The sequence below is a fragment of the Vulpes vulpes genome, chromosome 8 (assembly GCF_048418805.1).
Source record: "Vulpes vulpes isolate BD-2025 chromosome 8, VulVul3, whole genome shotgun sequence".
NCBI lineage: Eukaryota > Metazoa > Chordata > Mammalia > Carnivora > Canidae > Vulpes > Vulpes vulpes.
This window is the reverse complement of record NC_132787.1, coordinates 81,532,604-81,555,648: the sequence shown is the minus strand read 5'-3', so window position 1 is coordinate 81,555,648 and position 23,045 is coordinate 81,532,604. Positions and strand designations below refer to the sequence as shown.

The following is a 23,045-nucleotide window of genomic DNA, read 5'->3' as shown; positions in this document are numbered from 1 at the left end:
TATTTGATTTATTAAGATATATCATCTTTGCTGGTTGTTTCAATATTGGCTTGTTAGTCTCTTTTCTGTTTTCTCTTAAAATCAGGTTGAAGAACTACACCCTGGTTTTTCTAAGTCCAATTACTTGTACTTGGCCAAGGTAAGAAAGACTACTGTTTTGGGTGCTTGGGTTTTTTGGTTTTTTTTTTTTGTTTTTTTTTTAAAGATTTTATTTATTTAGAGAGTACGAGTAGGATGTAGGGCAGAGGGAGAGGGAGAGAGAGAATTTCAAGCAGACCCTGTACTAAGAAAGAAGCCCTATATGGGGCTCAGTCCCACAACGCCAAGATCATGACCCAAGCCAAAATCAAGAGTCCGAGGGCTTACCTACTGAGCCACCCAGGCGCCCCAGGAAGCCTGCTATTTTGAGATCACTTTGAGTCCATTGCATAAAGATGTGATTGTGTTTCATATTGACTATTTTTCATTTCTAGTGTTACATTGATCTTGAACAAGCAGATAACGCTGTGAAGTTTTGTAATTTGGCAGTGTTGCTTCCTTGTGTTACCAAAGAGGTAAGTCCCAACAGTGACAATGAGGGCTGTTATATTATTAGTACTTTTCTGGCTTCAAACATGAACAACTGGCTTAGATAAATCTGGATTTTTCTTCCACACTAAAACGTTTTGTATTTAACACATCCTATGAGGTTCTTAAAGTTGCTGTAGGTAACCCTTTACCAGAAGACTCCCTGTATCTTTAAGGGGCACTCACATCATGCACTAGCAGTTAAAACATCCTGATGTCTGTTTAATGTTAGCCAGCAGGGAATAGGCCAAGCCCCACTGAGAACGAAGGAGGAAAGCCTAATTCTGGGAAGCTGATGATTAATCTGTGATAGGCAACGGACAAGTAGGCTGCCTACCTTGGAGCAAGAGGACTGTCCACATGGCTGCCATCTTCAATCCCCAACTTCAACCCCACAGCAGAGTGTGGCTATCTTCTACCATGAAGAAGATTTAAAATAGTATATTAACATTGTATTGGTCTTTGAAAACCTACCACTAATGAAGAAGAAACTATCATATTGCTTCTTGTCCTTTTGTTCACTAATTCAGGATTCTGGATGTGCTCTGTTTTAGGAATTTCAGAGTAAACACCCCACTCAGTGTTCCTATGAGCCATATATTGGTGGTGTGGGAACAAAAGAAAAATAGATGAATGTTTTCCTGCTTCCTTCTCATACCACCAAACGTTATCATCCTCTGAATCACATCTAAAAGAAATGCCTCAAGGGGCACCTGGGTGGCTCAGTTGGTTAAGCGTCTGACTCTTAATTTCAAAAGTATGTCTTGATCTCAGGGTTATGAGTTCAAGCCCCATGGGTTCAAGCCCCATGTCCGCACTGGGTGTGGAGCCTATGTTTTTTTTTAAAAAAAAAGAAAAGGAAAAAATGCCTCAGAAATAAGCATCCTTCTTCTTCTCTGTTGGAGCAACAGTGGCTCCACTATTTGTTGTGATCTTGAATATAAACATATAAGACATACCCACAGCCCTCTAGGAACTTATAGCCTAGAATATAAATTATATATCCAAATAACTATAGCTCAGGGTGGAAAGCCTAAAGTGCTAAGAGAGGTACAAGTAATTGGTTATGTAAATAGTGAATATGGAAATTATTTTCACCTAGAAAAGATCAAGTAGCATCAGAGGTGGGCTTTGAAGATATATGTGGAGCTGTGTGTGAAGCACATCTCAGGTCATGAACAAAGGCATAGAGGTGGAAAAGCAAAGATTTGTTCGCCTGGAGGGGAGGGGGTTTTCAGGATGGTCATGGGAAATAAGGATGACGGTGGTGGTGTGGGAGTGGAACAAGACCTGCCGGGAGCCTGAGGGTTCAGGAGTGCCCACGTCTGTACACAGGACTTATTAGGCGTCCATGGACCTTTCCAGCAACCACCTGCCCAATGTCTTAGATGACTTCTATGTTTGGGATTTCCTACAAGGTCGATCATCCTTCCAACTCAGATCCCTGAGTTGGTTTTGTTGGTCAGTACTGAGCACAACAGCGCAGGATCAGTAGCCGCACTTCTCCAGAAGACGCTTTATAGATTTGGGGGGCAGAAAATAGATTTTGTTCCTCTGGTTGCTTGCTCCATATGAGTGATGGGGACCCTACCATCCTTTCCACCTCTCCTGGATTATGTCAGTTTAGGTTGCATAAAGTCATTTTAAACTGAGTGCCTATGCGTTCTTATTAGAATTTGAGATTAGGGGATGAGCAGTGGGTGTTATACTATATGTTGGAAAATTGAATTTAAATTTTAAAAATGTAAAAAAAAGAATTTGAGATTAGAACACAGTATGATAATGAGGCATAATACCTGGTTTGACATGCAAATATTTGTGCATGAAATTTAGAGTGCTCGCACAAGGGCTAAATATCAATGACCCCCAAGGTTTGGTCCTTGGTCCCTAAGTCTCTTCTCTCCTCTCACTCTTCCTCCTCCCTACCTCACAAGCCTGTTTTCTATGACTTCAAATGCTATCTACCTGCCAGGAGTCTTCAGATTTGTATCTCTAGACCTCTCTTCTGAGCTCTGGACCTATTTATCCGACTTCCTATGTAACATCTCTACTTGGAGGTTTTGCAGACATCTCAAACTTAACTCATCATCAGGCCTTTAGATCTGCTTTTCTCCATCTTCCCATCTACTAATTGGCACACTCATTCATCAGTTGGGAATGCTGGGAATCATCCTAGATACTTCCTTTTCCCTCAGCCCTCAACCCAGACATCCACCCAGTCCCCAAGTTCTCAGAATTCCTCTTCTAAAACATGCCATGAGTCATCCAACTGCCCTCTTGCTCTACTCCACCACTCCAAGCAGGATACACCCAAGTTCACCCAAACTACATTGCCTCCCACTGGTCTCACAGCTTTCTTCCTCCCTCCTGGTCATTCTTGGCTCTCAATAGCAGCCAAAGCAGCAGATGAAACAAACCTCAGTGTGTCGCTTTGCTGCTTCAGAGTCTGAAACGTTTAGCATGCCCATCATGGCTCTGATGTATGTTCCCCGCTCTCCCCACCTCTGCACCCTGCTCTTCCCTGCCTTACACCTGTTGTTGCCTCCTCCTGTAATACCCTCTGCCCCCGCCCTGAGCCCTCCACTCCCTTTACTACCTTTATTGCTACTCACCCTTCAAGTCTCACCACAAATGTCATTTCTTTAGGAAAGACTTCCTTGACACACCCAGGCAAGAAAGTACCTCGTACTTTTCTTTCATATCTTTTAGCAGGGTTGTGGTTGCATAGTTATTTGTCTGATTGTTCCATGAGAGTCACAGCTAGATGTATTTCATTCACTCCTCTGTTCCCAGCACCAGGTGCCATGCCTGGCAGATCATAAGCATTCATTCATGGTAGGAAGAATCAGAAGACTAATACCCTGCAAATAAAAATAATAGTGCCAGTAGTGCTAATAAATAAGACTGATTATAAATGTAGCTAAGAGAGCTGGGCACTGTGGAAATATTTATGTAATAAAACAGCAGTAGTGAATATTTTCCATGTTACTTTTTTTTTCCAGTGATGTTTCCGTTTGTATATTCTAGGAGATTTTGTTTTGTTTTGTTTTGTTTTGTTTTAAGTAGTAAATGTCCTATCAGGAATATCTCAATTTATTTTTCAATTAGAAACTAGGCTGAGGAGAGTTATCTGTAGTACCCCTTCTCTCTGTAAGCTTTTCCTGACTGAAATATATCCCTCTAGTGATTCTGCTGACCAGTCTATTCATACCCAAAATGTCTAGCAGAGCCACAAATTACGGTTGAATACCCCTTCTTGCCCCGGCCATCAGTGCTCTCTCCCTCAGGTGACCTTGCAGGACCTATAGGCTGCTTTCTCATGGCACTTGTAACCTCTTCCTGGCATTGGAGTCACTGGTAACATGTCCTCCGTCCCTTACAGGGAACTCTCATCACACTGCCCTTGATACTGGGAACATCAGCCCTTGGGCTCTAGGGCCCAGACTCATGCATGTGAGCAGCTCTAGATTCCCAGAACTTGAAATTGCGGTATTTTATTATTCACGTGGACTTTTCTTGACCCTAGGAAGGTAATCTCAGGTCCTGAGAAACATCCCGTTTTTAAAATAAAAGGGATCCTGTGTCTAAGGCAGTGTAAGAATGCTTGATGAGTGAAGTCATGACCACACCAGCAGCCTGGGAGTTGTTTTGCCTAGAGGAATGGTCCAAGTCATACTGACCTGGAGTATGCTGCAAAAGCTCCGCTCAAAAAGTACTATGTCATATCATGTTTTATGACAAGGGAGGTGCTAATCTGGTAAAGAAACAAACTGTTCTTAAATTTCTGTAATATTTGAAAGTGACATTAATTGCTCTTTTAAGGCAAACTCTTATAGGGCAGTAAATAAAATATGTGAGAAACAAGTCCAAGAAGAAGAGGACTCTGAGAGTGCTCACAGTAAGGAATACTTCATCCTGCCTAGCAAGTTCTTGGAAGTTAATGTGTTGTTTAAAATCCTGGGCTGGGGATCCCTGGGTGGCGCAGCGGTTTGGCGCCTGCCTTTGGCCCAGGGCGTGATCCTGGAGACCCGGGATCGAATCCCACGTCGGGCTCCCGGTGCATGGAGCCTGCTTCTCCCTCTGCCTGTGTCTCTGCCTCTCTCTCTCTCTGTGTGTGACTATCATAAATAAATTAAAAAAAAAATCCTGGGCTGTATCTCCATGCTGTTACATAGATTAAGAATCATCCCTCTGAGTAGTAACCACTCTTAGTAATACAATTCCTAATCCTGCTTTTAATTTTCTGTCTTAATTAAGACCTCATATTTGATTTTTAAATTAAGAGACTGGTTTTTCAGTTAAGTTTATAAAATATAATTCATCCACAGATGTTCATCCTGCCTTCCTGTTAAGGGAATACCACAGCTTAGTGTGATGAGCAGGTCACTTACTGAAATCCAGCAGTGTTGTCCAAGGTTTCCCATTTGTTAGAAATTCTGATTTGCCTATTTATTTCTGGTTTGAACTTATTTCTTATAGATTAACTCATCTGTGCTATCCATGCCTTGAGAATTCATTCTTCCTGGTACATTTTAAAAGAAATTAATAAGGCCACTAGAGGATGGACAGAGTTTTCCCACTCTCTGAACAGACATTTTCATGAGTTGCAGGCGGAGAGTGCTACTGTGTCTATACTCCTCTATTTCTACTCTTTGGGCTCTTATCTTTTACTGATTGACATTCTGAAATAGTCATTGAGCTTTCTCCATATTTAATGGCCTTGGTTGTATATTTTAAGTTGATCTTAAAAACACCTGAATGAAGTTTCTTAGATCTCCTTTTAATAATTTTCTTAAAATAACTGATGACACAGCATCGGTTTGGAATCAGCCATTCTTAACATGTACCCTGTCTAATCAAATTGATGTTTGATAATCATTCTCCAAATGCCAGGAGTAGAACAACGTAATATAAATCTTTCTCTCTCCTACTTATCTGAAGTTTTTGGCAGAGAGCATTGACATATTTTCCCATATGTGCTGCTTTCCTGTGGTGTTTATAAATCTCTTTCTGGCACGATAGTTATTTGTGACATGTCTTCTGTCCCTTTCAGGGAGCTCTAAGCTCATCACACTGCACTTGATATTGAAAATGTCAGCCCGTGGGCTCTAGGGCCTAGATTCATGCATGTGAACAACTTTGTATTCCCAGAATCTGAAACTGCAGTGTTTTATGGAGAGAACGTGTGCTGTCTCAACAGAATGGTTTGGGTAGTTTGAATCTGGGGAAGAAAAGATAACCTGAACTCAAAACCATAACCCAAATCCTTAGAAGATGACATTTGCACAAAAATGGCCAATATACTGAGTGCTTGAAACATAATGAAGACCTCAGAATTAATCACATAGCTGTGCAGTTGACATGTTACGAAGGAAAAAAAGTTACATGCAGGAGAGTATCGCACCATATGGGTGTAACCAATGTGGCAAAAACTTTAACTGGAGATTATCACTCAAGGATCAGCATAGAATTCATATGCAGAAAAATGAATAGATGAATGGATATAGGCAGTTCTCTAGCAGGCCCTACTTTCCCTCAGATTTCACACTGGAGAGGGGGTCTTTTAATATAATGAGGTTGGGGAAAGAGCCATAGCTCCACTGACTTAGCCTGTGTTACTGGAGAGAAGCCCTACAAATGTAATGAATGTGGCAAACCCTTCAGCTGAAGAACTAACTTTTGTTTACATGAGAGAACTCACACAGGAGAAGAACCCTTGGCCTGTCATCAGTGTGGAAATGCCTCCAGGAACAACTCATCTGTTAAACAGCATGAGTGAATTCACACTGCAGAAAAACTATCCTAATGTCATCTATGTGGTGAAGCCCTTAGCTGATGCTCTAACCTTAGCCATCATGAAAAACCCTATAAATGTAATGAGTGTAGAAGAGCCTTCAGCCTCAGCTTTAACCTTTATAGACACAAGAGTTTCCACAGGGGAGACACCCTACAGCCTTTAGCCAAACCTCAAGCTTTGGAAGCAAAACAAGATGGGGAACAGCAAGTCTTTACGAGGAGGAGGAAGCCATTTGAGAAATAATAGATAATTTATGTTAGAGCAGCAATTCAATGAAATAAACATGAGAAACTGTTTCCTCATAGAGCAACATTCCAGGACATGTAAGGATTCTTACTGAATAAAACACTCTTGGTATCACAAATGAAGGAAAGTCTTCAATGATCACACATACCTTCAAGTTCTCACACTGGGGAGTCCCTCAGGCTTCTAGTCAAAGTAGGAATGCCTTTATCTGCCATTTATGTAAGAAAACTCCTACTGGAGAACAAAACTATCAAGAACCCTTTAGAACACAATTTAACAATTCAACATATAATTTAGACTTTTGGCAAAGGGTGTGGCACTGAAGATCATGTCATGTAAAAAGGTAGAACTGTAATGCATTCTTGGAAATGTTGAATGCAGAATATGGTAAAATGTAATGGGCAGTAAGATAGTCCCTCCTCAGTAGATTAATAAAAGTTGTTGATAGAAAATCTAATACATTGGCATTTGTCTTCAATCATGAAATGTTATGCTGAGTAATCGGGCCATTTTCTCTTTGTTTCATCACTATTGAAAGCTGATTAGTTTCTATTTTTTATGCAGCTCTAAACAAATTTACAAAGACTTTGTTCAAACAGAAAACAACTTTTAATGTAATTGAAAAATGTAGAATACAAAATAATGTGTTCTAATGATTATATTAGTGTTGAAATATGTATCTACATGGCAAGGGTGAATGGAAACATGAACACATAAACACATGCTATGTGATTCAGATATTTCAGGATACTGATGTGGGTGGTGTACATGCCCTACTTATTTTTTTTTAATTTTTTTTACAGGCCCTACTTTATAAGACACTAAAAGCAAAGGCTTGGAATTGAGAAATATGCCTAAAAGCATTGAACCAAATGTACAATATGGCTGAAACGTTGAGTACTAGAGGGAGAGAAGAGATGAGAGCCTTGTGTACCTTTTTCCTAAAGGCAGGGGAAAAGACCAAGGGGTTTTTTTTTTTTTTTGAAAAAAAATTCTAAAGATTATTTATTTGAGGGGGAGGAGGGAGCGAGAGAGAGAGGGAGAGCACACAATCAAGGGAGAGGAGCAGAGGGAGAGAGAGAAGCAGACTCCCGCTGAGCAGGGAGCCTGATGTGGGGCTCAATCCCAGGCCTCCAAGATCATGACCTGAGCTCAAGGCAGATGCTTAACCTACTGACACAGGCGCCTCTCAATAAATGTCAAATACAAAAGTGTAGAGGAGTTCCCTGCCATCTGAATTTATCGCCACTGTTTCCAACCTCCACTCTTGTTTTAAAGAAATAACAATACATGTGGAGTACTATAAAATATACTTGGTTTCTCATCTTAAATATAAACTACTTGATAAAGTCAGTAATGAAATGTGTATTTGTTAGTCTGGATCTTGCAGTGGAATCTCACATTTCTTCAAACTCTTCTAGTAGGGTTAGGACTTCTTGCACATGATACAGTTGAAGAAGAAAATAGTGTTACCATTAACACACTAGTAAGATCCAGCATGTCAGCTTACAGGGAAGGCTCTCTTTTTCCTGTGTCCCACCACTCCAAACCTGGTAGAGGAAGAGCCTAGAAATAGCTCTCCACATTATATGTGTTCTCAGAGATCTGAATCATGCCTGGTTCTAAGAAATATGTAATTTCTTTGTAATGGTCCTTTAGAATGTATCACCTCACTCCTCCAGAAATTGTTTCCAAGTACCCAGAGTAGCAGGATCAAAGTGTGAAATTTCATTATGTATTTGTATTTTTTTATAGGATAAAGATGCACAGAAAGAAGTGAAAAAAATAAGCACTTCCTTGAAGAGGTAAATAAAAGAACTTACTCTTCAACAAATCAGATGTGGTCTACTAAAATTCAAACTAATCCAAGTTGTGTTTTTTATTATCCTTTTTTCTTTTTTGATGTAAGGATGATGTGCTCAGATTTGAAGGTAAAATCACATTTCTTCAGAATGCATTCCACAAGTAGACAAAACTAATCATGTTATTTGAAGAAATCAACTTCCCATAATGTCAGTACAAAATTATCTTTAAACATGTATGATTATATTTTTCCTATCAATTAACTATAGTCTTCAGAATATTTCTTTAAATAAAATATTTAAATCAATTCAATAAAATGACCCCTAGTGATTCTTTTATTTCTGCTTCAGTGGAGACTTTTTAAAACAAAATTTCATTACTATGTATGAAAAATGGGAAAAATAGGCAAAGGTCATGAACAAGTCATTGATAGAAGAGGAAAAACAAAAGAGTAAATATATTGTAACTAGTACTCAGAAATGAGAATAAAATTACAGTAGGATACTGATTTGTCATCAAATTAGCAAGAATTTTTTTTTCTTTCAAGAAATGTTCAGTGCTAATAGTGATGCCATGACTTGAAACATTCTCCACCACAGCTGGCAGAAGGGTATTTTGACACAAATATTTGGTAAAATGTATCCTGAGCCTTAAAAATGTATTAACTCTTTAATCTTATGAGGTGATTTCAGTGAAATAGCTCTAAAGAGAAAGCGTATAATTATTTATGCACAAATGTTTATAACAGCATTATTTATTATGGCAAAACACTATGTGCAACAATAGAAAAGCATTTTACCATATTAAAATATAAATAATTACAACAGGGTATTATTTTGACATTGAAAAAATTCCAAAAATTGTGAAATGCACAAAGCATGTTAAGTGCAAGTACAAGGCAAAATAGTGTATACAAAGCATCTCAACTATATGAAAATATTTGCAGAAAAACGTCTATTGGAAAGATACTAATCTGGTAGCAGTTCATATTTCTTTGGAGTTAGGTTTTATTTCTTATATTTCCCATTTTTTCCCTACCAAAATAACACTTTAATTATCCATTGTAATGGATAATTAAACTTTTTAAAATTTTATTTGAATTCAATTAATGAACATATAATGTATTATTGGTTTCAATGGTAGAGATCAGTGACTCATCAGTCTTTTATAATACCCAGTGCCCATTACATCACGTGCCCTCCTTAACAGCTATCACCCAGTTATCCCATCCCCCCACCTCTCTCTCCCCAGCAACCCTCAGTTTGTTTCCTATGATTAAGAGTCTCTTATGGTTTGTCTCACTCTCTGATTAATAAACTAAAAGGATTTTTTCATTGAACTTAACTAGCAATGATCTATAAAGGTTCCTCGCTACGCTTTAACCAACCTCATCCTGGAAATCAGATCAAAACTTGAATTTCCTGTTTTCTATCCCAAATACAGGGGCACACACATACATTGATACACTCAAAATTTCAAGCCCTGACCTAGAGATGGCATTTAATCAAACTAAGCTAATTCCTCCCTCTGGTCGTTTACAGTGACCCATCAAGGTACCCGAATCAGTTTAACTGCTTCTGACCCAAACTCTTGACAACAGGTCTAATGTTGACCCTACTGGCTAGAAGGACAGGAGTCTGGCGGGTCTTTGCACAGATACGTAGTGTACACAAGGCTATGGATGCCTCTGGTTTTCTCTAAACAGCTAAAAGAATGGGCCAGTTGAGGCAGGTGATTGTCACTATCAGCAAAAGACAAAATCAGCCATGTTGTGGGAGCAGCTCATCCCAGCAAAGAGCAATGCAAAGACTTCTGCCAGGAATTATGAGGACCATCTAATCCATCTCTGTTTAAACAAAATTCCTGTTTGGTCCCTGTAGTCAATATGTCTTCAGCAGACAGACTGATGTCCCTGGGTTGAGTGATCCAGTTTCTGGATAAGGACATGCCCCATTGGGAGTGTAACATTCCTGAAAGTTACTTGACTCTTTAAAGCATTAGGAATTCCTGACACACTTGACAATTTCTTCAGTAGGATGTTAGCAGAGGAAATCTCCCTCCTCCTCATAGTTATACTGGATCCCCCTTCAAATTAACATTAAAGCCCTGCTGGCGAGGTCACAACTGAAGACAGCCTCCACATTAAATCTGCCCCCTTTTAAAAGCAGAGTGTTTTTCTCAGATGGCAGCACTATATGTGGATTGTTACACTTACTCCAGTGAATTTCTCATGAAGTGAGTCCTGTGAACTGACTGTAGCTTTCTTTCTATGGTTACTCCACTCCCCACTCCCGCTGCTGACCTGGGAGAAGCCAATGGCTACAGAGCACTTCTGAAATGATTTGGGGGGTGGGAGCACTTCTGAAATGATTTGGGGGGTGGGAGAGGTCACTGAAGCCAACCTAGTGGTGTGCCGTCTACTGCAAAGTACATAAACTCCTAAACTTTCAAGAGACTTCATGCTCAGCTTTGAAAAGGAGAAGATCTGATCCAGAATTTCAAATATATTTGATTTTGGAAGATAATAAACTGTGTGTTAAAATTTCTCATAACACATTAAAGAAGTCAGTGTTCTGCTAAAAACTTTAGCAATTGTCCTGTCCGTTTAATTTGCAAGGTTAGTTATCTTTCTTACTAAATAATGAATGACCTTCACTGGAACATGAAAAAGACCTCATTGTGCCTTACAGTGGTCAAAAGGCTTTTCGTTTGATATTTGTGTAATTTTGAATTCTAAGGAGCAGTGTTAACAGCTGGATGGAACCACAGAGACAGTCTTCTAGACCAGCCTTCTCACTTCCCTTGTAAATAAGTCTAAGCTCTGATGCAAAATTAACAGGGAAGGGGTCAGGGACCTTGTGCCCTCCTCCGTCTTCTCTGAGCCCAGGGTTTTTTATATTTAACTGATTGGAGCCCAACGTGTCTGTTGTAGATTAGGGGCTCTGAGAATGGTAACGCTTGCATGGTGTTAACCCGTGGTTCTACCTTTTTAAGTGCTTTCCCTACATTAGCTCATTTAATCCTCACAGTGGCCCAATAAGAAGGAACCTTCAGTGTTACCCTATTGACAGATAGGGCAGCTAATTAGATTTGAACTTGGGTAGTCTGCTCCAGTCCACGCTGTAGTCTGAACTGCTGTGCAATCCTGCCTGCAAACGGGGCCGGGGTAGTGGGGGCAGAGGGAGCATGGGGGTAGAGAGAGATGGTAAGGAAAGAAGGAAAAGAAGAGAGCAAAAAAAATTTTTTTCCTTGTATTTATTTTTTGGATACTGATACTCATTTTCTAATGTCACATAAATTTCCAACAACCTGTTGTGTATCTTGCCTTATATTATTTTCGTATTCCCATCATCTCCTTTCCCAAGATAAGGAAGGAGGGAGTGAGGAGATTGTGAAACCTGCTTTCAATGACTTGTTCCATTTGATTTGTGTGGAGGGAGAACCTCCATAGAGGCTTTATGGCCTATTGTTGGGCAGTTAACAGGAATATTTTATTTTACAGTTAAAGACGTTACATGTTAGAACCAAGTATACTTAACGTTTTGAGATTCCGTGACTTGCAGCTCCCAAACCAGGATTTTGCTCTCCGTGGCTAAAGTCAATAACTTTTCAAAATAGCTTTATTGAAGTATAATCGGCATACCAAATGCACATACTTAAGGTGTATAACTTGATGTTTTGATATACATGTTTCCCTGAGACCATCACCCCCAGACATTTCCATCACCCCCAAAAGATTCTTCAGACCCTTTTGCAACCTCTCCCTCCTGCCTCTTCCTGCACCTCCCATCCCCAAACAACCACTGACCTGCTTTCTGTCACCAGAGATGGCATTTTCTAGACTTTTATATAATTGGAATTATCCATTATGTTCTCTCTTTTTTTGTCTGATTTCTTTCACTCAACAAAATTATTTTGAGATTTGTTCATCTCATAGTGTATACTGAGTTCATTCTTTTTTATTGCTGGGGATATTTTATTGCATGGATATACCACAGTTGTTTCTCTCCATTCATCTGTTGATGAACATTTGGGGAGTTCCCAGTATTTGATTATTACAAACAAATCTATGAATATTCACATAAATTCTTCAAATGAACACATACTTTCATTTCTCTTGGATAAATACATGAAGAGTAGAATGGCTGGATCATGTGATAGATCTATGGTTAAATTTTTTAAAAAGTGGTCAAACTGTTTTCCAAAGTGATTATCCCGTTTTTTATTCCCACCAGCAATGAATGAGAGTTCCACTTCCTCCACCTTCTTAACAATACTTGGTATGGTCATTCTCCATAATTTTAGCTACGGCTCTACATGTGTAGGCATATCTAATTTGCATTTTTTAAATTTGGTTTTAATTCTCATTTCCCTAATGGCAAATTACAATGAGCATTTTTTCATGTGCTTATTTGCCATTTGTATTATCTCTCGTGAAGTATCTATTCAAATTTTTTATCCATTATTTTAATTGAGATACTGGTTTTCTTTTTTATTGAATTTTGAGAGTTCTGTATATATCCTGTATGATAAAAGTCCTTTATTAGATATGCAGCTTGCCAATGTTTTCTCTTTGTGGCTTGTCTTTTAATTTCCTTAACAGTGTCTTTGACAGAACAAAAGTTTTTTATTTCAATGCATCAATTTATACTCTCATGTATGTTGTTTTGGTGTTATATCTAAACACTCTTGCCTAATCCAAGATTATAAAAATTTTCTCCTATATTTTCTTCTAAAAATTTTTTATTTGAGGTTTTACATTTAAATGTGGGATCCATTCTGGGTTAATTTTTGCATATGGTGTGAGGTATGGATCAAAGTTCATTCATTGTGAATATGGATATACAATTTTCTAGTACCATCTGTTGTAGAATATAGTTCCTCCACAGAATTGCCTTTTCACCTTTGTCAAAAATCATTTTCCATATATGTATGTACTTTCTATTTTTTCCATCAATCTATTTATCAATATTAATGCCGATATGACAGTATTGATTACTGTAGTTTTATATTATCTTGAAGTCAGATATTGTTATTCCTCCAGCTTTATTTCTTCTCAAATTTGTTTTGTCTATTCTAGATTCTTTGCATTTCCATATGAATTTTAGAATCAGTTTTTTAAATTTCAAAAAAAAAAATCTAGCAAGGATTTTGATTGGGACTTTGTTGATCAATTTGGCTCCTTAAGGAGATTGTGAGACTCCTTTCAGGCTCCGCTTTTTTCACTGTTGCCTGGAAAGTCTCTCAAGGCAGGGATCCCGAGCAATTGTAGGGCTTATCTTGTTTGTTACAATATCTCAGGGACTGATTACTGTCCTTCTTTCCTACTGTCCAATAACTTGAAAACCATTGGGTCTGGGATGCCTCGTGGCTCAGTGGTTGAGCATCTGCCTTTGACTCAGGGTGTGATCCCAGATCCCAGGATCAAGTCCTACATCAGACTCTCCGTGGGGAGTCTGCTTCTCCTTCTGCCTATGTCTCTGCCTCTCTCTCTGTGTGTCTCTCATGAATAAATAAATAAAATCTTTTTAAAAAAATAGGTCATACATGACCTGAGCTGTCATGTTTTGGATTTTGAAAAACAGAAATTGTAACTTCAGGGAGTTGTAATTCTGGAGCACTTTCCAGTCCTCTAAACCATTATTTTGTATACCACAAATGCAAACATATTAAATTGCTTTTTAAAACAAGTTTCTATGATGTTCAGATGTACCCATTCCATTCTATAATATAAAACAAGTTAAGCAATTGTACTATGAAATTATTTAATTAGATTTTGGTTACAACTCAGATAATTTGTGTTTGTTTTTAAATAGCATTATTAAGCTTTGGCAAAGTTTGCATATGAAGAATTAAATTATACCTTTCTTCCTTCTTGAATACTTTATATTTACCCAACTCAACTAATTTAAAATTGAGAAACCTGACTGGGAAAAGAATCTGCTATAAATTGCAAGTAGAAACAGCATTAGGAATTATTAATGTCGCTTAACGGTGCTGTTAGCAGAGCCCTGGTTGGCCAGCCACTTCCAGTGAGGTAGACTAGTCCCACCATAGTGTGTATGGAATTCATCTGGAACCCAACATTGGCTGTTCTCATTTTTAAAAGTGCCAGTCAGGGGAGCCAGAGTGGTTCAGTCGGTTGAGTATCCAACTCTTGATTTCAGCTCAGGTCATGTTCTCAGGGGCCTGCCATCTAGCCTCACATTGTGCACATCTCTCCTCGCCTCCCCTCCCCAGGCCTGGCTCAAGTGATGGAAGCTCTACCATAAAACCTTCCCAATGCACATAACTCAATATGCTCTCTCCTTCCTCAAAATAGCAAGGCACTTCCTGTGTCCTTCCATCAGATCTCCTGCAAGGCAAGGGCAAGGACCATGGATTACTCACTTCACTGTCTAGCAGTATATACTGAGTTAACGTGTGTTCACCTAAACCAACGCAAGAAATACAAAAGCGCTTCACAGTTCCTAGGGTTCCTAAAAGAGAAAATGTAGGGTCATTTCTGCCCTCGGAGATGATGGGACAGGGAGCAAGAAGAGGGCAGGAGGCAGAGCAGGGCAGGAAATGGAGCAGCCCTGCAGCTCAGGGACTGGCCAGAGGCCATAAGCTTGAGGCAATGCCAAGACCAGCCCTTGACTTCAAATTCCTAGTACGCTCTTACTCCCCCCAAAACAACACAGATCCTGGACATTCCATTTTATTTTTTACTAGACCTGCATTAAATGGAATATGGATCATATATTAGGCTTCATCATTATGGCGTTTCTATGACCCAATCGCTTTCTTTTTCTTTTTCAAGTTTTAGTTCATATTCCATTTCTAGGCTTCACTTTGCAGTCTATTGGCTTAGTAATAAAATAACTCCTGCAATACCCCAGTGTTGAACTTAAACTGATTTAGAGCGGCAACAGAGAGGACTGTTCCTAACAACCCAGTGAGAGTGAGCACTGCTCGTGGAGAACACTTAGCCCTTATGCTTGTTGCTAACAGATTGGAAAATTTGAAAACAAGATTTTTATTGCTTTGGGGATTGACCCTATAACACGTACATATAGTGATGGCACATATGTTTATAACATTTTAAAAGTTGTCTTTTAAATGCAAAAAATCTCTGCTTTATATTCATATCAGACTTCCACTTTTTCAGAGTATTAGCACTAGATGTAACATTTCCTTGCAAACTCTTTAATTGCTGAGATTGGTAGGACATGGTGGCATCTTGACCAAGAAGAAACCGGAACAAGGTTAGACATGCTGGAGATCATGGACCCAGCTAATGAGAGAGTGGAGACGGGCCCCAGATCCCCTGACTCTCAGCTCTGGCATGTGTAGTGAGGGAAGAAATCATATTCAGATCCACATAATCAGCTTTAAACCATTTTATATTTAATGTGTTTAGGAACTCTTTCGTTTTCCCTTGTTTTTGTTTTTGTTTTTTTTTACTGAAAAGTGCTTATGGTAGTCTATCTTACAAAGATAGACTTCTGGAAATTCATGTAATTGTTAATTTAGCAAGGACACACACATATCTCCCACAGTGGGAGAAATGGTTCATTGGAAAGGAAAATAGTAATTAAGATGGGCTTTGGGTAGGGAGCTCAGTGTCCATATAACAGAAATTCATGGGAATGTCCTGGAGAGATGCCTTATTCTACTCAGGGAACAATTTACATACATCTGGTTGTGGTAATTTTTCTGCAAGATGCTGCTCATACTTTGTTTCCCTTTTAATTCTGATGTAATTATGTGAATCTTCACTGTTCCATAACTATAATTTACATTTCAAAATGTACTTAGTGGAGATTATGATCAATCTCACAGTTGCAAATCTCCCCTCCCCACATCTAGACTGTTCCAATGTGACTCACTGAGTTGGCCGAAAAAATTCAAGGGTGAAGAAGTTTATTTGGACTTTCCCAAACTCAGCAATGTCCTGTTAACACCCAGTTTTCTTTACAGAGAGGATAACTTGCGAGGGGCACAGATGCAAAAGCTGCCTGTCTCCTTCTGATCTCTCACCTTGTTTCCGACTGGAAATGCTCTGGGCAGGAACCCTCTGCAGGATGCACAGGGCCCAGGGGGAATGCTTTTTTTAACCACAGTTAGCTAGACCCCAACTTAAGTTTCTTGTTCAAGAGAGGAGCCAATTAATTGAGTTGGGTCTCAAAAGAAATATCCAACCAAGGAGATTGTGTGCCGTGGCTGCCAGCCTACCACTCAGTCTCAATCCTTGTACAGCCCCGTAGCAGATCTGGGGGTGAGATGTTCACTGTCCCATTACCCCCCAGGCATTTCTCAGAAGTGAGTGCTATCTCTCACTGGGGTTCACCTGTCCCGCAAGCCCATTCATCAGAGGAGGGGTCCTTTTCTTCTTACATCAGCTTTATTGAGGTATACGTTACATACAACCAAATGCATTCATTTTAAGTGTACAGTGTGATGAGGTGGGGCAAATTTATACACCAGTTTAAGCCCTACCACAATCAAGATATAAAATATGCACATCACTCCAGAAAGTTCCTTTGTTGTCCCTTCCCACTCAATCTCCGGCCCCCACCCCCTCCTCAGGCAACCATAAATCTGCTGTCTAGCACTACAGGTTAATTGTTTTTTAGAATATCACATAAATGGAATCATTCTTACTCTGAGCATACTTTCGAGATTCATCCACGGTATTGCGTATATCAATAGTTCATTCTATTTTATAGCTGTGTAATATCATATAACTGGAGTGTCATAAATAGCTTATCAGGGACACCTGGGTAGCTCAGCAGTTGAGCGTCTGCCTTTGGCCCAAAGGCATTGATACTGGAGTCCCTGGTTTGAGTCCCACATTGAGCTCCCTGCATGGAGCCCTCTGCTTATGTCTCTGCCTCTCTCTGTGTCTCTCATGAATAAATAAATAAAATCTTTTAAAAAAATAGCTTATCAATTCACATATTTGGGGTTGCTGGCAGTTGGGGGTTATTATGAATGAAGCTGATGTGAACATTCATATACTAGTCTTTCAAGGACACGTTTTTATTTGGAAGGTGGAGACCAAAGCCTAGGTATGGAATTGTCAGTACATGGTAAGCATATGTTAGCTTTACAAGAAACTCATACTGCTTTTCCAATGGCAGCATCCTTTTGCATTCCCATCAGAAATGCATGAGAGTTCCATATCCTCACCAATACTTGGCACTGTCAGCCTGTTTTTAATTTTAGCCATTCTAATGGATGTAAGGCGGCATTGCATTGTGGATTTAATTTGCACTTCCCTAGTGGCTGAGGATCTTTTCATGTGCTCATTGGGCATCTTCTTCCTTGACTCAATTGTTCTGACCAGCAGATGGCACTAAATTCAATAATCAGCCAAAAAGCATCCTGACAGCCAAAAGCATCCTTGTCACTTGCTGGTAGGTTGTTACTTTTTCCCTCTTGCCTTAACACTGGCAGCACATAGGAAAGTTGACAGGAGCTCTGATTTGCCCCCTCATCCCAAGATGAGGTCATCAAAACAGATCTTCAGAAACCCCATGTATAGAAACTTTAGCAGGTAGATTGAGCCTGTGACATTGGAACAATACTGGGAGAAGGAAGATAAATCATATGTCCCTCTCCCCTGCTTGCTCTGCTATACTTTCTGCTATACTTACAGGAACCCCCACTGGTACAATCCCATCAACCAGTCATGAGTTTTCTGACCTCTTGCAACACAGTCCATGCTTCTTATGTTGCTATTCAAATCTGTATTTCTTTGAATTGTTATCAACCCTATACGCACATGTATTCCCCTCCTTAAGTAGATTAAAAGGCACTCCATCTTATCTTGCGTCTGTGTTCCCATGGTGCTCAATGAGTACTTGTAAAGTTAAATTAAATTTGCAATGTTCAACATATATGCTTGTTACATAGAGAGTGGTGGGGGAAGGGAAGGAGTGAGAGAGAAAAGAGGGGAGGGAGAAAGGGAGGGAGGAACATGAAGGGAAGGAAGGAGGCTGAGGTTGAACTTACTCTAGATTATAGAGTAATCATTCCATGTGGACCCAAACTTTTCATCTCCAGGACTTTACAAGATTCCTCCCCCAATTCCCTACTCTTGTTGACAATGTAAAACAAACCACAGTTAGCCTGGGAATTATCTTTATGGAATAAATCAGCATATTGTTTTGAGTTTTTGCACTGCATGTATTAATTTAAAAAGAACACATGTCTTGGTTCAGTAAAAATTTGCAGAAAGCCAGACATCCCATAAAAAGAATTTGTTGGTTGAGATGTTTATCCCTCTAGCCATTTTTTCCTTTTTTATGACTACAAAGAATACTTGTGTTTCTTTACTTGTCAGAATCTTCTACTCAAGAAGACTTCTGGCAGTGGCCCCAACAGGAAGTCCCACTGTGCTGAAGCAATGAGTCTTTATGAGGTCTGGTTCATTCCCATTCTTTGAGTGGTCTGCCCATAGGTGTGTCACCACCTTGCCTCTGCCAGAAAGAGCATCTTTCCACCAGGACACTCTATTTATCCAAGGCATGCTTCAGAGAGGCAGGCCCACCCTTTATCTCTCCTCTGTCATATTATGGTGCCCTACAATGGCAGTGTGGCTGGGGAAACCCAGCATATTGCTGCTTCACTGAAACCATCTTATGTAGAAGAGGACATTCAGAGGGCCGCAGAAATTAGACTTTTTCAGAGGTGAACTAAGGCCTTCTAATGACTGATGCTTGATTAGCCAATCCTCTATCAACTAATAAGACAACCAATATCCAAAATGATGAGCCTACAGCATTCAAGATCCTCAAGTGTATTTAAAAACAAAAAGCTAAATTGTATATGGTAAATGTTAATATTTTAATGTAAGTAATTTTATACAATCTTGTAAGCCCATTGATCTTCAAGCTTTTTCAATTACGTTCTTGATTCAGTTTTTAAAAGTTGGCATCCTCCAATGTATTTATATTCATTTATTTATAAATTATAAATATTGAAACTCTTAAAATATTCATGATAAAATATACACATATATAGAACTTTTCAAAGTTTAGGATTGCCTCCTTTCTTGGGTATAAAAGAAATTCCTAACAAAATAGAAATAAAAAGATACTTTCTTAAAATGATAAAAGGTATTTATCTGAGTTCATCATGCTGCTAACACAGAGTTGAGAGACATTTGTTCTGAAGTCAGGGACAAGACAAAGACGACATTATCACTACTATTATTTAATATTGTTCTAGAGGTACTAGCTTGACTTTTTTAAAGATTGATTTTATTTATTTATTTATTTATTTATTTATTTATTTATTTATTTATTTATTTCTAGAGCATGAGCAGGGGGAGAGGCAGAAGGAAGAAGGAGAGAGAATCTCAAGCAGACTCCAGGCTGAGTGCAGAGCCCGATGCAGGACTCAATCTTACAACCCCAAGATCATGACCAGAGGCAGAAATCAAGAGTTGGACACTTAACCAACTGAATATGCCCTGGTGCTAGCTCTAATTTAAAAAGACAAATTTTTAAATTACAGAGTCCATTTGGAAGTAATATATTAACAGAGTATAATAAATATCATTACTTAGGTAAGTCAGCCTGTATACACAAAAGACCCGAGAGGAGTAACTGAAAAACTACTTTCAAACAGAGAGAGTTTGCTAAGACTCATGCAATAACAAGCCAATGTGTAGAGATCAACAACCATCACAAATACAAGTAGCTGGTTCAAGGATGTAATGGCAGGTCAGGCCTTATGTACAATAACCACAAGACAGACTCAAATCTCTAGGAATAAATGTAGGAACCGTGCTTGATGGACAAGCAGAAATCGAAGGACCTCAAAGGTTTGAACAAGTAGAAAGACTTGCTGTATTTTGACTACAAGGACGGCATCCTAAAGTTACCAAAGCTTCCTCAGTTAATCTACAAATTGAGCAATTCCCATTAAAATTCCCAACAAGATTCTTTTTGTGTCTTAAGATTCAAATGGAAAAACAACAGCAAGAGGAGCTGTGGAGACTCTGAAAGGTTGAGAAAGGAAGGGCAAGCATACCTACAAGATAGGAAAAAATGTGTTATTAAGCTCCACGCATTAAAGCAGTATTTTGAATGAATACAGGAACCGATCAGTGAAACAGAGAGACTGTAAATACACCCAGATACACATGCAAATTTAATATACAATAAAGGGGGCACATAAAATGGATTTTATAGTAAATGAGCCCTTGGGAGAAAAAGGGGGTGGGAAAGATGGAGAAGAAGGATGGGTGGAAAAGACAGTAAACTTGTTTCCCAGCTGGAAGCAGCAGCATCCTGAAATCCGTCCTCCCGTGGTACAGTTGTTCACAGCCGCACTTTGGGCATCGCAGGTGTCACAGGGATCATCACATTCCAGGCTTGCACCACTGCGTCTGGAGTGACACGCAATAACTGCTCAGTGAAGTTCAGACACTTGTTCTCCCTGAATACCACAGCAGGGAAAAGTATACCAACCAGGAAGGAATTCAAGATTCAGAGGGAATGAGGACAAGTGGGAAAAGAGCCTCACTGGGCACACACCCAGAGGACCCTTGTTGATAGGCCCAACTTGAGCTTAAGGAAAGAGGTGCCGGTGATGGAGAACCATGGAGACCTCATCACAGAGTAATCTGAGGTGTCACCCAGGAACATTCATCACCTGCAGGACACTCTTACCAGGGGCCCAGAGGCATGGCTCAGGGTGATTAGCAAGCCAAGTACACATTATTGGGGATACTTCTTCCTGCTATGACCAGCTATAGGGTTCCCCTAAGAAGGGCATGGAAATGACAAATGTGAGTACACGTTGCAAATTCTGGTCAGAGGCAAGTGTTCACTTTGAGTTGAGCCTTGCTTGGAATATGCACTCTTCTCACTGTTGTCACCTTTTATTTCTAAAGGAGCCATGGGCTATGTAGACCCAGCAAGAATTCAGATACTCTCCCCCAAAGGAAGTTAAGGTTGGGAGCCATGGAATAATCAGCACCCCGTCCAAAGGCAGGTCCCAGGGAGGAGCGTTCACCCTGTGAGCGTCCTGCTTCATTTGCCTTCGTCTTGGCAGGCAGTGAGGCGTCTTGCGGAACTTGATGAAAGACGCAGAGCTCAAGCCAGAGCAGGGGAGCAGTGAGGCTTTCCTGGACGCGGAGCCAACATCAAAGCTCTCTTTTTCTGCGCTGACATGTGTAACTCTTTAGCTGGTCTGATAACACATACAGAGACAGACTCTCGGGTTCCTGTGGGGAAACATCAGAGCCAGAGATGATGTGCTGTGCGGACCTGGCAGATATGCAAAAGTCTGATGAGAAACAACTAGGCCCCAAATCCACTGTGCTGTTGGCCACGGCTACCTTGGGGGTCCTGGTGGCTTCATTATCTATTTCCAGAGAAAGAGTAGGAAGGGTTGCAGAGCAAAGACCATGCTGCTTTATCCCTAGAGTTCATTTATTTCCCCTAAACTTAGGCTTCCAGGGAAAGGTGGCATGATATAAAAAAAAAACAAGCACTGTGTTCAGAATCAGACTCAGATCCCGACCTGGCTCTTGATCCGTGCACAAAGTTGCATGAGTGACTTAAGCTCTGTGAGCTTTAGTTTCCTCATTCATAAAATGGTGCTAAAAATCCCTATAATGCAAGATTTTGTGAGAAAGATCAAATAAACACAAGTAAAATAATTGACATACTGAAATGAAGAGGATTTCTCAGCTTCCTTCCTGTGGAGACAGAGCCTCTTCCGGTTATTCACATCTCTCCTAGATGTGTCCATGTTACTTTTAATCCTTAGAATCCTGTCATGTAACTAAAGTGGCCCCCACGAACGTAAGAATGTGGTCAATGGGGCAGCCTGGGTGGCTCAGCGGTTTAGCGCTGCCTGTAGTCCAGGATGTGATCCTGGAGACCTGGGATCGAGTCCCATGTCGGGCTCCCTGCATGGAGCCTACTTCTCCTTCTGCCTGTGTCTCTGCCCTCCCACCCCCCCGACCCCCGCTCTGTGTTGCTCCTGAATAAATAAATAAATTCTTGAAAAATCAAAAAGAATGTGGTAAATGCTTGTTGACTACTCCTCTAGATTCTGGCTGTTGAGTGAATATCTGCAGAGACAGGCCGGGCAACGAGCTCACTGCCCAGCAGCCCAGGAGAAGGGCCTGGCAGCATCCAAGGAGTCTGCAAATCCTGGGGGAGGACCTTGGTGGTACTACAATACCATGCTGCACACATAGCTGGGGAATCTGTGTCGGTTTTCTTGGCTTAATTGGATCTCAAAAATAATTCAGAATCCTGGTGAGTCTTTCCTGAATTCATATATTTTGTTCGATAGCATTTTCAGTTTCCCATTGGCTACTGAGAGCTTGAAAGAAACTCAAGGCAGGAAACTCACCAACTGCTCACTGAAGATACTGGGTGAAATGCTTTACACACTTTGGCCCTTTAATTCTCCCCACGAGGTCCTTATGCCCATTTTACAGGTGAGAAAACACCAGCTCCCTGAGGCTAAGTCACTCCCGCTGTGGGACGGACCTCGCGGCCTGAGCTGGGAGTCAGGCCAGTGCATCCAGAAAGAGCTGTTAGGGAAAGAGAACTCTAACGGAAGATGAAATGCAATCCTTTGCAGTGTTTTGTGAGCCTGTAGAGCTCTGGAGCCTGGT

The 23,045-nt window shown here is 40.1% G+C and overlaps 1 protein-coding gene across 8 annotated transcripts in view; it reads left to right on the top strand.

Annotated features, from left to right (window-relative positions):
• The window catches only part of RMDN2 (regulator of microtubule dynamics 2), an 81,164-nt gene extending 58,730 nt beyond the window's left edge, over positions 1 to 22,434 (top strand). For 3 of the 8 annotated variants that reach the window (XM_072767278.1, XM_072767274.1, XM_072767276.1), the window contains exons 9-11: positions 86 to 139; positions 474 to 554; positions 8,366 to 8,730. In XM_072767278.1, coding sequence (XP_072623379.1) covers positions 86 to 139; positions 474 to 554; positions 8,366 to 8,419 — 189 coding nt within the window. In that variant the 3' untranslated portion in view covers positions 8,420 to 8,730. Of the gene's footprint in view, positions 1 to 85; positions 140 to 473; positions 555 to 799; positions 1,350 to 8,365; positions 8,731 to 19,716 lie in introns of those variants that run through there. The other 5 variants (XM_072767277.1, XM_072767272.1, XM_072767279.1 and 2 more) reach the window with 3 other exon arrangements.
• Positions 22,435 to 23,045: the final 611 nt, after the last annotated feature.